General features: G+C 46.2%; 1 protein-coding gene across 1 annotated transcript; it reads left to right on the top strand.

Moving 5' to 3' along the window:
- The first annotated feature begins 116 nt into the window (after positions 1-116).
- Positions 117-14,758, top strand: TMEM127 (transmembrane protein 127). The gene is made up of 4 exons (XM_077262919.1): positions 117-227; positions 5,231-5,493; positions 6,004-6,168; positions 8,324-14,758. Exons 2-4 carry the CDS (start codon positions 5,250-5,252, stop codon positions 8,626-8,628), a joined length of 714 nt encoding a protein of 237 aa, XP_077119034.1. The 5' UTR covers positions 117-227; positions 5,231-5,249; the 3' UTR covers positions 8,629-14,758.
- The last annotated feature ends 745 nt before the right edge of the window (positions 14,759-15,503 follow it).

Below are 15,503 nucleotides of genomic sequence, written 5' to 3' on the forward strand. Positions count from 1 at the left end.
CTTCTAAGACGCCATTTTGGCTGGGATTTTGGTATTTGTGTTTATTACGACAGTCTCCGGAAATATGGCTTCCATCTTTTTCATTTGTTTTTATTACGTCAGATGAGTCGTATTGACTGGTTTCGCCTCTTGTTTCCTGAATGGCACGGGGCCGATGACGCAGGGAGGAGGCGGAAGTCAGCTGTGGTTATAGGCGAGCGGAGGGGAGAAAAGGACCGGCAGCTGCGGTCAGTAATACCGGGGTGATGGGGGGGGAGGAAGTCGTGTGTATGTGGGGGTGACTATGTTAGGGGGGCTGGAATTAGCTTGTGTATGGATGGGGGGTCTCGGGGAGACCCTGGGAGCAGGCGGGTGTGTTGTCACCACCGTATTATACACTGGTCATGGGAATCTTACCCCCCCTAGTGCCGTACATATACGTCCTGCTCCCAGACCCCCTCCTCCCCTTGTGTACCGCTCTCCTCCATGGCTGTCATCTTATATAACAAAGTTATGGTAATTGGCCTCTGCACCGATAATCTGACGAGAAAGAATGGCTTCCACCCACCAAATTATGCATCGGCTTCAAAATAATGCATCCTGTCTGAGGCGCCATGTTAGCCCTGCTGTACCTGGTGGGCCGCGTGACATTGTTGTGTTATGTGACCGCTGCAGCCAATCAGTATTCTGTCACAGCGGGCGTCTGCTCTGATGAAATAGTAAAGGCTGCAGCCAATCAGTGGTCATGAGACACAATAGTGTCAGGTGATCAGCAGCAGTGGTGACATAGGTGGAACGGCGCCTCCGCTGGAAGGGACAATACATTGTATTATTTTCTACGGGGTCCTGAGGAGAGGAAGCAGCGGTTGCCCGGTAGTGCGGCGTATACAGGCGTTTCACTGACTGTGGACATTGTAGTCTATGCCGCGGTTCACACATCCCTGTTTTTTATGGACTGTGTCTGCCCCAAAAAAGTGCAATGTGGTAAATCAGACTGCTGGGTGCACAGAGCGTCCGTCCGCGTATCACCGGAGTGCAGTCCGCTCTTTACAGGCTCGTTCACACTAGTTATAACTGGCCCCTGTGGGCCCCGCACCGCACACACGGGCCCATTATAGCCCCAGAGCCACTGGGCAGACGGCCGCAGAGCTCGGGCGAGGATCACAGTGTGATTTCCAGACCTGTCGTCGGCCCTCCTGACTGCCTGTAATTCTGTGCAGCTGTGACGCTCGGGTGGGGAGAGCCGCCGGCCAGTCCAAGCATTGCTATGCCATCCCCGTCCGGGTTATGCGGGAAGCTGGCCGTGAGTCAGTCCGGCTGTCTGAACCCGGCCTAAAGAGAAGGAGACATTGGACATTTTTCTTTTTGTGTACAAGCCACAGTGACGGTAAAAATGGACACAGTGGGAAAAAATAAATACAAGTGGATTTTGCAGCAAATTTTCAGTTACATTCTGGCCGTGTGAACTACCTAAAAGTTTTCCAAGTTCCAGCACTTGGCATAAATCCACATCGGGAGCTTCCCCAGTATGAACAGTTTACATGGGCCAGAATCCCAGCGCTCAGGGGTGTCTCCATTCAGAAAATGTTTTCCCATAGGTTCAGCGAACTTTAAGGAACAAACTGAGCCTCACTCACCCTCCCCAGGTCCAGCGCTGAGTCTCCGCCACTGTCACAGTCTCCGCCACTGTCACAGTCTCTATTGTTTGGTTGAAGCCGAGACGTCATGTTGACAGCACTGCAGCCAATCACTGACCTCAGTGTCTCGTGCCTTCTACATCGGCAGAACCGCTAAGCTCAGTGGTTGAAGGTAAAGGCCTTTTTTTTTTTTTATAAATACAACCTTTAAGACCCCCTTACACATCAGACCAAAGTTAGCCAAACCCGCCAGCACTGGCATGATGAGGTGATAGTCTAATGTGAGCGGGGGTCCCACGACTTATCTTACAGGTGGTGTCGGGGGAGAGAAGGATCTGGCGTGTCCAATTTCAGACAGCTGATGTTCTCTGGGAGGTGAGCTCCGCCACAGATGTCTGGCAGTGTCTTTCTCATAGCGAGCACTTTCCTGTGTGGGGCAGATATCTGCTGGCCGACAGCTATTCTTCTTCAGCTCGGAGTGTGATTTCTAAATGGAGAGAGCGGAATAAGCTGCTGACGGACATCTCTGATGAGGACTTCTCTTCCCAGCATGTTGAAATCCAAAAACCTGATCTTTTTTTCACCCTGACATCTGCAATTGGTGGAGAGGCTGGAGACCCCCCATACACATTAGATGATCAGCTGGTACCCCCAAAAGTGAGTTTGGCCAACATTAAGGGGTTTAAGTTAACTTAGGGGTTTGACCACTGCACCCTCCAGCAATTCTGAGAAAAGGGCTATGCAGAGCGCTGTCGTGAAGGGAGTGCATGTGCGCCCACTGGGCCTCCAGCGATATGGAGAACAAGGCTATGCAGAGCGCTGTCCTGAAGGGAGTTTATGTGCGCCCACTGGGCTTCCAGCGATCCTGAGAACAGGGCTATGCAGATTGCTGTCCTGAAGGGAGTGGATATGCGCCCACTGGGCTTCCAGCGATCCGGAGAACAGGGCTATGCAGAGTGCTGTCCTGAAGGGAGTGGATGTGCGCCCACTGGGCTTCCAGCGATCCTGAGAATGGCTATGCAGAGCACTGTCCTGAAGGGAGTGGATGTGCGCCCACTGGGCCTTCGGCGATCCTGAGAACAGGGCTGTGCAGGGCTCCGTCCTGAAGGGAGTGCATGTGCACCTACTGGGCCTCCAATTATATTGAGAACAGGGCTATGCAGAGTGCTGTTCTGAAGGGAGTGGATGTGCGCCCACTGGGCTTCCAGCGATCCAGAGAACAGGGCTATGCAGAGCGCTGTCCTGAAGGGAGTGAATGTGAGCCCACTGGGCCTGCGCTCCCTTCCAGAGAACACCCAGCGCAGCAGTCGGACACCCGGCGATCAGCACATTTTCCCATCCTTTGTATCTGATGTGTATGGACCGCGTTGCAATACTTTTGGCTCTCTGGATCTGAATATCCTGGCGGAGGCTTTTGGCTTCATTCCTGACATTGTTGCCATTATTTTGGTCACAAGTTCCTTCAGTGCTGAATGTAAATGAGAGTTAGGGCCGGTCGCACGTCCGTGTTCTTGGTACATTGTTATTTTTGCATACCCATTACAGTCAATGCACCTTTTCACATGTCTCTTTTCTTGCGGAGAGAGATGTGTCCTGCTTTGACCCATGTTGGGGATCCAACTCTCCAATACACGTCAGTGGACCATGAAGAATAATAGCACACGTATGTCATCCATGTGCTGTCCGTAGCTTACAATGGGTGGGAGAAGAGAACAATTGTTCATCTCCTTTTCAGAAAATGGATGCAGGGAGGATTTCAAAAACTGCCCAAAATTAGGTCCAACGCGCTGGAAAAACACAGAAGATATGAAAAAAATATCTCTGATGTGTAGAGGTGGTGAGAAGAGCCCCAAGGCCTGGCCCAGAGGTGGTGAGAAGACCCCTAAGGCCAGGTCCAGAGGTGTGGAGAAGACCCCCAAGGCCCGGTACAGAGGTGGTGAGAATAGCCCCAAGGCCCGGTCCAGAGGTGGTGAGAAGAGCCCTAAGGCCCGGTCCAGAGGTGGTGAGAAGAGCCCTAAGGCCCGGTCCAGGGGTGGTGAGAAGAGCCCTAAGGCCCGGTCCAGAGGTGTTGAGAAGAGCCCCAAGGCCTGGTCCAGAGGTGTTGAGAAGAGCCCCAAGGCCCGGTCCAGAGATGGTGAGAAAAGCCCCAAGGCCCGGTCCAGAGGTGGTAAGAAAAGCCCCAAGGCCTGGTCCAGAGGTGGTGAGAAGAGTCCTAGGGCCTGTTCCAGAGGTGGTGAGAAGAGCCCCAAGACCCGGTCCAGAGGTGGTGGGAAGAGCCCTAAGGCCTTGTCCAGAGGTGTTGAGAAGAGCCCCAAGGCCCGGTCCAGAGATGGTGAGAAAAGCCCCAAGGCCTGTTCCAGAGGTGGTGAGAAGAGCCCCAAGACCCGGTCCAGAGGTGGTGAGAAGAGCCCTAAGGCCTGGTCCAGAGGTGTTGAGAAGAGTCCCAAGGCCCGGTCCAGAGATGGTGAGAAAAGCCCCAAAGCCTGGTCCAGAGGTGGTGAGAAGAGTCCTAAGGCCTGTTCCAGAGGTGGTGAGAAGAGCCCCGAGGCCTGGTCCATCTGCTGCGGCATTATCTATGGCTGGGGGACGGGAGCCCTGAGAAGCCCCTCTCTACTGACGGCATCCATGGCTTTTTGTTTGACAGCTTGGATCTCCATCATTGTTATGATATCCCAGCACATGGAAAAGAGTTATTGCCCACTGCCACATAGTCATGGTACCAATCTTGGCCACAGGATGATGCCACTTTGGGCAACACATCCCTATTTTGTCCAGGACTATTGGCTGCTGCATTCACAAAATGGGCAAACCGTCATCCCCATGTAATGAGACACGATACAGCCATCAGTGGCATGGGGTCAGAATGTAAATGGTAATTTAAGGAGGACCTGTCACCTGGTTAATAGATGACAGTTTTTGCTTTTATGTTATCCTTACTGCTCTCCTGTATATTCCAGTTTTTGTCCTTTTGATATCTGAGTTACGGTCCCAGAGATATCTGCATTTTTATTTACTGGTGTTTTTTTATAGTCTTTAACGAGGAGGCGTGGCTCACAGGCTGATCATGGAGGTCATAGACACGCCCCAGAGAAGCCTGTGAGCCCCGACCCTCTCGGCAAAGACTGAAAAAATGAGCAGTAAATAAAAAGGCCCATATCTCTGGAACTGTATAGGGGATTTATCAAAAATAGAAAACGGATTACTCTGCGGGGCAGCGGGAATCAAATAAAAGCAAAAACTGCCCACTTTTGTCCTACTGACAGACTCCCTTTAAGAGCATGTTACAGTTTTTATTGTTCTAGTCAATCACAGCCAGCAATTATTATAATATTTCCCAGTCAGTTCCAGGAGCCAAATTGATTATTTTTTTTAGTAGCTAAATAAAATAGACTTCTATAGCCGTCGGTAGAAAACAGTTAAAAAAAAAAGTTAGGTGCCATTAACACATTTTTGGCTGGCTGACTTTGTGAATTTGTCCACACATACCTTTTTCTGCAACAAAGCCGTACTTATGTGAGACGGACCTACTACATCTGCCCCCCGACGCTGCTCCTCTCCATTTGTAATTGTCAGCTGATGGTGACTGTGGTTCTGTATTCTCTCCTGGCTTATAGATAGAAACCAGCACCTGAGATGTTTGCTCCCGGCGGGTCCGGAGGTTCTTCTATGCCCAGAAGAAGAGGTCACGGGGCTCATGCCCTTCCCAAACAGCCAGAAAGAAGCCTGGCATCTGCCCTGCCTGGCGCATTGTCCATCACAGCCTTGTGCACCGCTCTGGCAGAACCAGCCTGGCTACATATCCACGGGGGAACCTGCAAACGTCAAGAGTTAGGGGTGGCAGATGTTCTCGGGACCGAGGATCCTGAGCTCCTCACAAGTGAGTTTCACGCTTTATGGATCTGTATTTAGGGTTCTGCTTTGACCCTGGTTTTTTTCTACCCTTCTTCCTTGAGTCATAACTTTTTCTTATTTTTTTTACACAGCCATATGAGAGTATGTTTTTGCTTTGCTGGATTTTGCGCACTTCTGACATTGTTTTTTTTTTTAAATTATTTTGTTCATTATGACCTGGCAACATGATTCTCCAGGTCAGTATGATTATAGCGATATCAAACTTTTATAGGTCACATGTCCGCCCACTCCCGGGGCCAAAGAATCATGATAGTGCGCACCATGCACGCTGTGAGGATTCACAAGTCACGTAAAGTGACCTTATAAAATGTGAAAATTGTCAGAATGGCTGTGGTGTTAACTCTATAGCAGCACTTATTAAAGGCGTTCCAAAAGTCTCAGGCTACCGCGGGAGTAGAGCCCCTGTTTTTTAGACTTTGCGTGATACAGGGTTGTGTACACTTATACTGAGGATTGCATGTGGTTTGTATTGCAGAGTTCTGTATGAACCATCAGACGATACTTCTCCTCCGCGTCATCGCTGGCTTCTGCTTCCTGGGTATCGCCTGTAGTATGACGGCCTTCTTGCTTGACGTTTTCGGTCCCAAACATCCTGCTCTGAAAATTACCAGGCGCTATGCTTTTGCTCACATACTAACAGGTATATCTAAATGTCTAGCTACGTGAGAACATGTTTGACGAAGGGTTAGCTAAATACTGTGGCCCCTAAATTGTAGACACTATGTGCCAAATTTGGCGCGATAAAGATAGATAAGAGTTTGTAAAGGTGTGCCGCATCTTAAGATTGGTCAGGTTAAGTTCACACTGTCTGAAAATGAGACCGGATCAGTAAAGCTGTCCCGTTAGTGCGGGCTAGGGTCCAAAAGGGAGTCTGTCGTCCAAGATTTTATATAAAAAAAATTGGCATAAAACGCATCGAAAAGTTGCAACATTTTTTGAATAACACAGAGTTGTACAAAATGTGGAGGAGTCGGGACGGGGCCATGGCTACACCCGCCAATCAAATTCAGCAAAAGTGATGGTGTCTGTTAAGCCAGAAATCCTACCTCAGTCCCTGACTGGAGTAGCTTTTCTGATGAGGCTCACACCACTAATAAAATCTGGTGAACTCATTAAGCGGCACGTGCGTCTTAATGAATTCGGAGAATCGTTTTCCATCGAGCCCTTCAGTGTGACTGGCCTGCGCAGCGTCCGTATAAATGAATCCACCAAACTCTTCCTAAATATCGGATGGAAAGCCGTGAAATGGCCATCCCTCTCCAGTGATTGGCTGACATGGATCACCCAATCCACTCCTGAAGGGTTCATGGGGCCATTCAGAGATCTCGTTTGATCAATTCACCCAGAGAAATGTGCGGTTTCTTGTATAACAATGGCTTCCTTATGGATGAACAGTCCACAATCTCCTCACTAGTTCGCAAGGAGGTTTAAAGTAGTGCACCCCCTATGGTACTGGTTGTAAACGAATCACCCATTATTTTATTATTATGAACACTTCTGACATATGCCCTAATTTAAAGGGCCTGTCATGGTGAACATGGTATTTGATCTGCCTTCGGGATGTTATAGAGCAGGAGGAGCTGGTCAGATTGTGGGAAAGGTTTGAGTAAAACTTCTCCTCCTCTATACCCTGCTGTGCACAGATTGGACTGCATGTACAACGGGACAGATTCCTTTAAATGTATGGCCACATTCTCGTTAAATATCGGCCTACATGTAATAATGAGCTTACAGCTGAGCACCAGAAACCTGACCCTTCACCCTGGAGCTGAGAACGTCTCATGTATAGTCATCGGTGCCGTCCGTTTGTCTCCTCCGCTGAGAATGGCGTTCTGTTACTTTCAAAATGGCCACCGCGGTGTCATGGGGAGCGCAGCGGAAAGTCTAAACTGCGCCCCATTTCCTGTGCGATGGGATGGCTATGGGTTAGACTTTCCACTGCACTGCCCGTGTCATTGTGGAAGCAGGAGGAACGTAGGAGGCAAACGGGGCACCAGGCAGGGTGATCATCCGTGAGAAGCTCATGGTGTCTTTTCAGTCTTCATTGTGCAGGGTCACGTTAACCTTTTTCTGTTCTTGCCAGTTTTTTAATTTGCTGAAAAAGCGGCATTGTTGGGCTGGAGTCACACGAGCGTATAAAAATTCAGTCTGATTTTCATCCAGATTTTTTACCCAGCAGTTATTCTTCTTTTACACGACCATTCACCGTGTCCTATGTCACAGAATAGTAATGTGTCCATAAACACCAGATGCCACTGACGCTCTGTATGGCATCCGATTTTTTTTTTTCTCGAACCCATCTGATTACGGAGTGAAATCGCAGCATGCCATTTTATTTCTCGTGCCGATTACAGCTGAGAAAACTTCCGCAGATCTGCACGGCCTCATTGAATAAAACCGGTCAGAGTGCAAGCCCTTTTTTTCCTCGGCTTGCACTCATCCCGAGTTTAACTCTCGTGTGACCGGGGTCTTATTATGATCATGGAATGGGGGTGCCCTGCAAATTTATGACAAATCTCCTCCCAAGAGAAGGGCAACTTTGCATCTGCTCATAACAGGCAGCGATTGCATTCTCCGACTTTTACTTACTGTCAAATCCACCAATTTTTTTTTTACATTTGCCGGACTCGATTCCAGCCATCATTTTTAGACTGGCGTATATGGGGTATATATGTTACAAGGGTCTGTTGTCCTTATTTTGAAATTAACAGTTCTTTTCTTGCACGATTTCCAAAGTTTAACCCGTTTCTTTCTTTGTGTCTTCTGTCTCCCTCCTTGATTTCCGTATTTTGCAGTTTTGCAATGTGCCACGGTTATTGGTTTTTGTTACTGGGCCTCGGAGCTCATACTGGCACTCCAGCAGCAACACAAACAATACCACGGCTCCCAAGTCTACGTCACCTTTGCTGTCAGTTTCTACCTGGTGGCTGGGGCAGGTGGGGCATCCATCCTCGCCACCGCCGCCAACCTCCTACGCCATTATCCATCAGAAGAAGAAGAGCAGGCTTTGGAGTTGCTGTCAGAGATGGAAGCTGACTCTTACCCTGCCGAGTATGACGTCATGAATCCTTTCCAACCACCACCAGCTTACACGCCATAACCTGGGGAGAGGACCAGCATCAACCGTAAGACTGTCTCCCTGCAACAGATGGAGAACCTGCTGCGCTAGTCCACAGGAGGACATTTTGGCCAAAATGGCATATATGTATGGAAACTGGCCTGTCCTGTACCTTCCCGCAGCTTGGTCACCCACAGAGCTCACATCTGCATCCTTTGCCGTTCTATTTTTGTGATTGTTCACATCACCCAGTATGCTTTCCCTGTTTATACCCGCTTCACCCTCGATGTCTGCCACCCTACAGGCTTCACTTCCGACCTCTCGCAGGGTGACGTTGGCTGCTGCACTGCGTCACGGCACAAATGAGGGCATTCTGCAATGCCTACAGTCGTTTTATGAGGACAACAAAGGCTAACTCCACCCAAAAGTGGAAAATTCAGGCTTTGCCGATATTTCCTTCATGTCGTACTCAAAAGGGTCTGGGGATCTAAAGGTGCCAAAACACATAAAAGCAGATTCAGACGAACCGCAGATTTTGGTAGCACTGGCCGATTATCTTATGTGAAGATAGCAGCCTTCTGATGATGTCGGGGAACATGTTGAATCTCAATGTCCAATCTTTTTGGTTTTAAGGTAGACAAACCACCATCTATGGCCCTCTCCTCATCCAAAACATGTACACAGCTGAGAATGCTTGTGATTGGGGGGAGCAGAAGAAATTGCTCACTAGTGAAGGTGTATGGGCAACTTAAGATACCTGGATTTTACATTAAAGAGCTTCTGCCATCAGTGATCAGAGAGGTCTGATCTCCACCGATCGGCAAAATGAAAAGCTACAGCACTACACATGGCTGTCTCTGGTACTGCAGCTTTCTTTCTGCTAATCTATATCGGTTGCCCAAATAACTGCAGACATTTCAGCTTCCTGGACCCTTGTGAGTGTGACATGTGCATAATGGGGACAGTGTTGTATAAAGGGGTTGTCCGGGGAAAACAAGATGTTACCTATTCACAGAATCCATGAGCACTTGATCGGTGGGAGTCTGACCACTAGGACCTGCCCCAATCGGCAGAAGGGGCGCTTTTACCCCCGATAGAATGGAGCCAGCAGTGTGAATACTCGACAGCCACTCGGTTCCTCCTCTGCGGGACTACTGAGCGTTGCGCGCCACTTATTTCGGCAGAGAGAAAGAATAGAGCAGCTTTGGGGCATCCATCCTGCTGCTCCATATTGTAACGGGGATAAAAATGTCCCATCGGCCTTAACCGGTCAGTAAGTTATCACCTATCCTGCAGATAGGTGGTAGCTGATTCTCACTGGACAATCCCTTTAATGAAATCACGCCTGAGAGTTCATATTCTGGATGGACTTTGCCTTTAACCTGCGTACCAAAGCAAAGCTTGCGCTGGGATTTGATGAGCGGCGGTCTCGACGGGTCCTGATATTCCCGATACAGTTCTGTTGTATGAAGAGGACGAATGGTTGGAAGGAGAGACCAGACTCTTTGTCCTACGAACACAATTGTGACATTTGAGTGTGTTTTGACGACGTGGGATTGTTATGAAACTACTTTAAAAAAAAAAAAACCTCTGTTTTTATTACCCATAGCAGCCAATCACAGCACAGCTTTCATTTTGAAATCTACTCTGAAAAAATCAAAGCTGAGCTATGATTGGTTGCTACGGGCAACAGAAGCTGTTTTTCTTTTAGTCAGTTTTATAAATCTGCCCTTCTGTGTTTTATTATTTTCATTTTGTTTCTTTCTTTACCACCATGACTTTAAGTGTGCGTGTCCCTACAGTACACACGTAGGCAGCCATTTTGTGGTCCCAGTCAGCTTTATGGTTCACGACTTGATTGTAATCCTCGACCCACAAAATGGCCGCCTCCTGTGGGACTAAGCGGTACACACAATTCAGTGCATGGTTGATATTTATATACCTTTGGTGTATATAATCTTTTTAATTGAGTCTAAATATATATATATATTTTCTTCTGGTTTCCAAGCGGCACAAGAGGCATTTACCAGGCAGGCACTTGGCAAAAAAAAACATAGTGACTAGATCGTTATATAATATTTAAATGAGTACCCCAGAAGTTATAGAGAATTTACATATTTAAAGAGTACAAAATGGAAATATTTTCCATTGCTTCCCTACAGCCGACATGGCGGGAGATACATTTTTTGAGGAAATAATGGGCATTCAAAAAAAATATATATTTATTCCATTGCATTTAATTGTCTTTATTGTTGCCTATACATTATTTGGATGGAATAAATATCATTAAAGGAGTTGTCTGGTGAAAACAGGTTAGGTGTGGTCCAACCGCTGAGGCCTTCACTGGTCGGTAGAAAGGGTCACTTTTATCCTTTAATGATGGAACGGTAGTGCGCATGCTCGACCACTGCGCCATTCCTTCCCTATGGGACTGCTGGGCTGGAGTCGGTCATCGGACCTGTAGCACCATTTTGTATCCGGGGTAAAAGTGACCCGTTCTGCTCCTCAGTGAAGGTGCCTTTGGTTGGACCCCCACAGATAAGTTAATCACCTATCCTGCAGATATGTTATAACTAAGGCTGAGCGGACTCGTGGAAGTTCAGGTTCATCAAGTTCGACCTAACTAGTCCAAAGTTCGGTTACCCTAACATCTCTCTCTTTTTACAGTCCGTGTTCGCGTAACTCTACTTATAACTTGTTTTTTCTGGACGACCCCGTTAAATAGAAGTCCAGGAGTTGTAATCTTCTCCCAAGACTCTTGGTTTCTGTCGGTCTCTCAATATGGCGGCCATTACAGCTCACAATACAGGGTTTGTGACTTATCCCTTTTTTAGCTCCTGAATGGCAAATTTGCTTTCATGGAAGTGTGTCTTTTAATGATAACTAATCAAATTTTCCATTTTTAAAAAATTGGCTGACCCCCGGGGTGTGACATTATTAACTTCCGTGTTATTTTAGAGTCCAAATTTATTTTTCTCTTTAAATATCTAATGTAAGGAGCTCTCTGTTTATCTGTCTCCAAATTATTGGCATAGACATAAAGTTAAAGGGGTATTCCGGTCAGCTAAAAAACACACATAAAACTTTGCTTCTTAGGAATCCTAGAAGAAATTTGCCCATTGGACTTTATTTTTAATTTTGGCTGTATCCACCGTTTGTCTCGCTGCCGATCACCTGATGTCTCCTCCATGCTGCCCCCGCGTCCCTTTAGCGGAGGGTTGTTAGCGATGTGATTAACAAAGGCCCCACCCGTCATGTAGACATGTCGCCTGCTCGTAGATACAGTCTGCGTCACTAATGACGTTCATTTTATGGGGACGGGGAAAACTGAAGGCGAGATCACATGATCAGCGGATCAGACGGTTTCTGAACTTTTCCAGTCTCATGATTGTAGGGCGGAATGGAAGTCGGAGCCAAAATTGATAATAGCGTCTGATAGGTTTCTTGTATGATGCCGACACAAACCTTGCTGCTTCTTTGTAGCTGAGCGGACAACCCCTCTTAAATGATAAAATTCTCCCTGCCTGCAGCTGCCACTAGGGGGAGCTTTCTACATATATCATTATTTAGTTCAATAGGGTTAGGCTTTACGTTCATGCTATACGCAACTAAACACCACCCTCCCCTAGTGGGCAGAATTGTATCCTTTATCATAACTCTACGTCCGTGTGGGGGAATTGGAGCTCCGTATCAGAAACACAGACCTCCAATCACTGATGTATTAAGAAACAGAATAGTTGGACCTATTAAGATTCACTATTATTGGTATAAAGCAAATGAATAAAATTGCATTGCTGAACAAAATTGAAGAATGAGAGGTACTTGTAATTTTAGGGGAAAATGTAAAAAAGAAAAAGAGCAATAATGTTTTTATGTTCCTTGATGTATATTATGGCTCATATATATATAGAAACCTGTCCTCTGGAGAATTTAAAGATAATCTGTCACAATAATGGAAAAATAATAAAATAGGGGAGGGGAGCGATGAACTGTCTCCCACCCCACTCCACCAAATTTTGTTTTAGGGGTTTCAAATAATTGCACCTCTCCAGGCTGATTTTCCCAAGGGTGATCGGTGGCCCCAGTAGTGACGGGTTATCTTCTCACTGCTTGACTGTAGCCTTGGTTTGTGTTTTTCCTATTCACTGTTGGTGTCTGTGGTTGTGATATCAGTCCACACTGGTATATAGATGGGGCTTTGGCCTTACTGTCCCTGATTATGAGGCCGCGTTATGCCTTGTATAGCTTTGCACATTGATATGGATAATCTTCAGCTCCTAATAATGACTTCTGACCTACGGTGAACGTGACTATTCCCCTTCTTAATTTATTCTGACGCAGCAACGCCTTTCTTCTAATGAGCATCTCCACCATTAATCACATATGTGGGTAAATATCCAAACGTGTGGATTCAGTAGTAAATGTAAGTCCCTTCATTTTATCTGTAGTAACCACCATCTTAGGGTCACGTATCGGAATCCCAAAAAGCTATATCCCAACCGGAACTCCCGACGGAGCCATTCACTTGAATGAAGACAACAGAGTCCATGTCCCGGCAGTTGTCATCTCTATCAGACATGCCTTTGTTGCACCATGGATTGTGTGCAGTTCTGAAAAACATGAATTCTGGCAGGCCGGAGGCCAGATGGTGTTCTCAGCAACTCTGTCGGGGTTACCGTCTGAATCCTGTTTTTAAGATATTCCGCCAGAAACCCTGATGTAGTGCTCAGTTGAACGCTGCATAATGTGAACCTAGACTTGGGCCTCTTTCACACGTACGCGTGCTATTCGTGGTTTTTATGGACAGCGCTCATACCTGTGATAATTTATAGCAGGGGTGGGGAACCTCAGGCCCCCAGGCCATTTACGGCCCTCGATGACCTTTTATCAGGCCCCGAGCAGATTCTCATTAATTTCTTCTTGCTCTGTTGGCACACACATGCAGTGTTCACTACTGTACACTGAAGAGCATGCAATGGAAGATTACATCCTGACACCAGTGCCAGAGTCAGGATGTACTTTGGGTGGAGTTTGTACGGCCCCCGAAGGATGGTATAAATATTCAAATGGCCCTTGGCAGAAAAAAGATTCCCCACCCCTGCTTTATAGGGTCATTGACGTGTTCGTGATGCTAAGACCGCGGAAATTTGCAGTCCTGTCCAATCCCAATCCTAGGGTCGTATCAAAATCGTCAATGTAAGTCAATTTGTCCGAATGTGGTCTGATTTTGAGATTTTGTCAGAATTTAGAAGATGGAGAAATGTATTAATTTTAATCTCTCCACGTATGAGAAAATCGAATGACACTCAGAACACCGTCTGATCTAAGCCTGATCAGAATAATTGATCCGTTTTTCTCATATGTAGAAACATCGGACGAGTGAATGAGGCCTTAGAAGTCAGCCAGCCTTCCTAGAGTCCTGAATGATGGAGGGGCCAGCACTGCAGAACTGCTTCACTGACATGAAAATTGCTAATTTTACAAATTTGTTGTGCAACTCCACGCTTCACTAAAATTTTGTGCCGTTTCAAAGCATTTTACTCCAGTTTTATGGCATGAAAGCTTTGATTAATCGGCCCCATAGTGATGATACAAATATTCAGGGCAGGGTTATACGCGGAGAATTACAATCTTTTGTATACATGGGTTGAATGGACAGAGGTACTTACATTTACTAGTGTATTTTTTGTTTTAGGAGGGGGTGATGCTCTTATACCTTTTTCAATGGTTACCCAGCTTACATCCGTTGAGTAGAGCCTTTCGTTGACCGGCACCTTCCGCATACTTGAATAGGGGGTACAACGTGAAATACAGGGTGCACACAGAAGAAAATCTCCCACTGGGATTTACCACGTGTTTTTGGTATGATCACCTTGTAGGCCTATTTGTATATGTTACAGAATGTCTTTAATGGAGATTTGGCTTCGATTTTAGATTTAGCTTATGTTTGTGATGTTTTCTAAAGCAAAAACCGACACCACACAATTATCGATGAGTATTATGTGGGTGTTTTTCACTTTAAAGTTTCTGGGTTGGAGAAAATTTCCCATACAGATATGTTAAATGATTACAAATTCTATTGATTTTTTTATATATTCATTTCGTTCAGACTGCTCTGTGTTTTTTTTGTTTTTTTTTTTATAGGAAAATAATAAAAAAAAATCAGATACTACTTTGTCGTTTTGGATTTTTATTTCTAAAAAACCTGCGGGGTGGAGTATCAAGATGGCCGCACTGAATACAGTCTCCGTACCATAGAAGTCGCCTAACATCTAGTAAAATTAAACCCCATCACCACCCCTGTGTATGGATAGGTGCTTTTGCTTTTTAGACTGCTCAGTATGACTGTTAAGATCCACTGTCTTAGTTTGGATTGCCAGCACCCGGGGCAAGGAATATTTTTAGCACTCTCTGAATTCATTTCACCAGTCTATTATTGAAATCCTTATTCCCCAAGCACATATATTGTAATTTGAGAATGTAATTTGCACTTTGACATACAGTTGTGCTCTAAAGTTTACATATCCCGGCAGAATTTTTGCTTTCTGGGCCTTTTTTTCAGAGAATATGAATGATAACACCAAAACTTTTTCTCCACTCCTGATTAGTGGTTGGGTGAAGCCATTTATTGTCAAACTACTGTGTTTTTTCTTTTTAAATCACAAAAACAACCCAAAACATCCAAATGACCCTGATCAAAAGTTCACATATCCCATTTCTTTATACATTGTATTACCCCCTCTAACATCAATGGCAGCTTGAAGTCTTTTGTGGTAGTTGTGGATGAGGTTCTTTATTTTCTCAGATGGTACAGCTACCCACGCTAATTGACAAAAAGCCTCCAGTTCCTGTAAATTCCTGGGCTGTCTAGCATGAACTGCGCGCTTGAGATCTCCCCAGAGTGGCTCAATGATATT

Source organism: Ranitomeya variabilis, chromosome 5, assembly GCF_051348905.1.
Source record: "Ranitomeya variabilis isolate aRanVar5 chromosome 5, aRanVar5.hap1, whole genome shotgun sequence".
In the NCBI taxonomy this organism is placed as follows: domain Eukaryota; kingdom Metazoa; phylum Chordata; class Amphibia; order Anura; family Dendrobatidae; genus Ranitomeya; species Ranitomeya variabilis.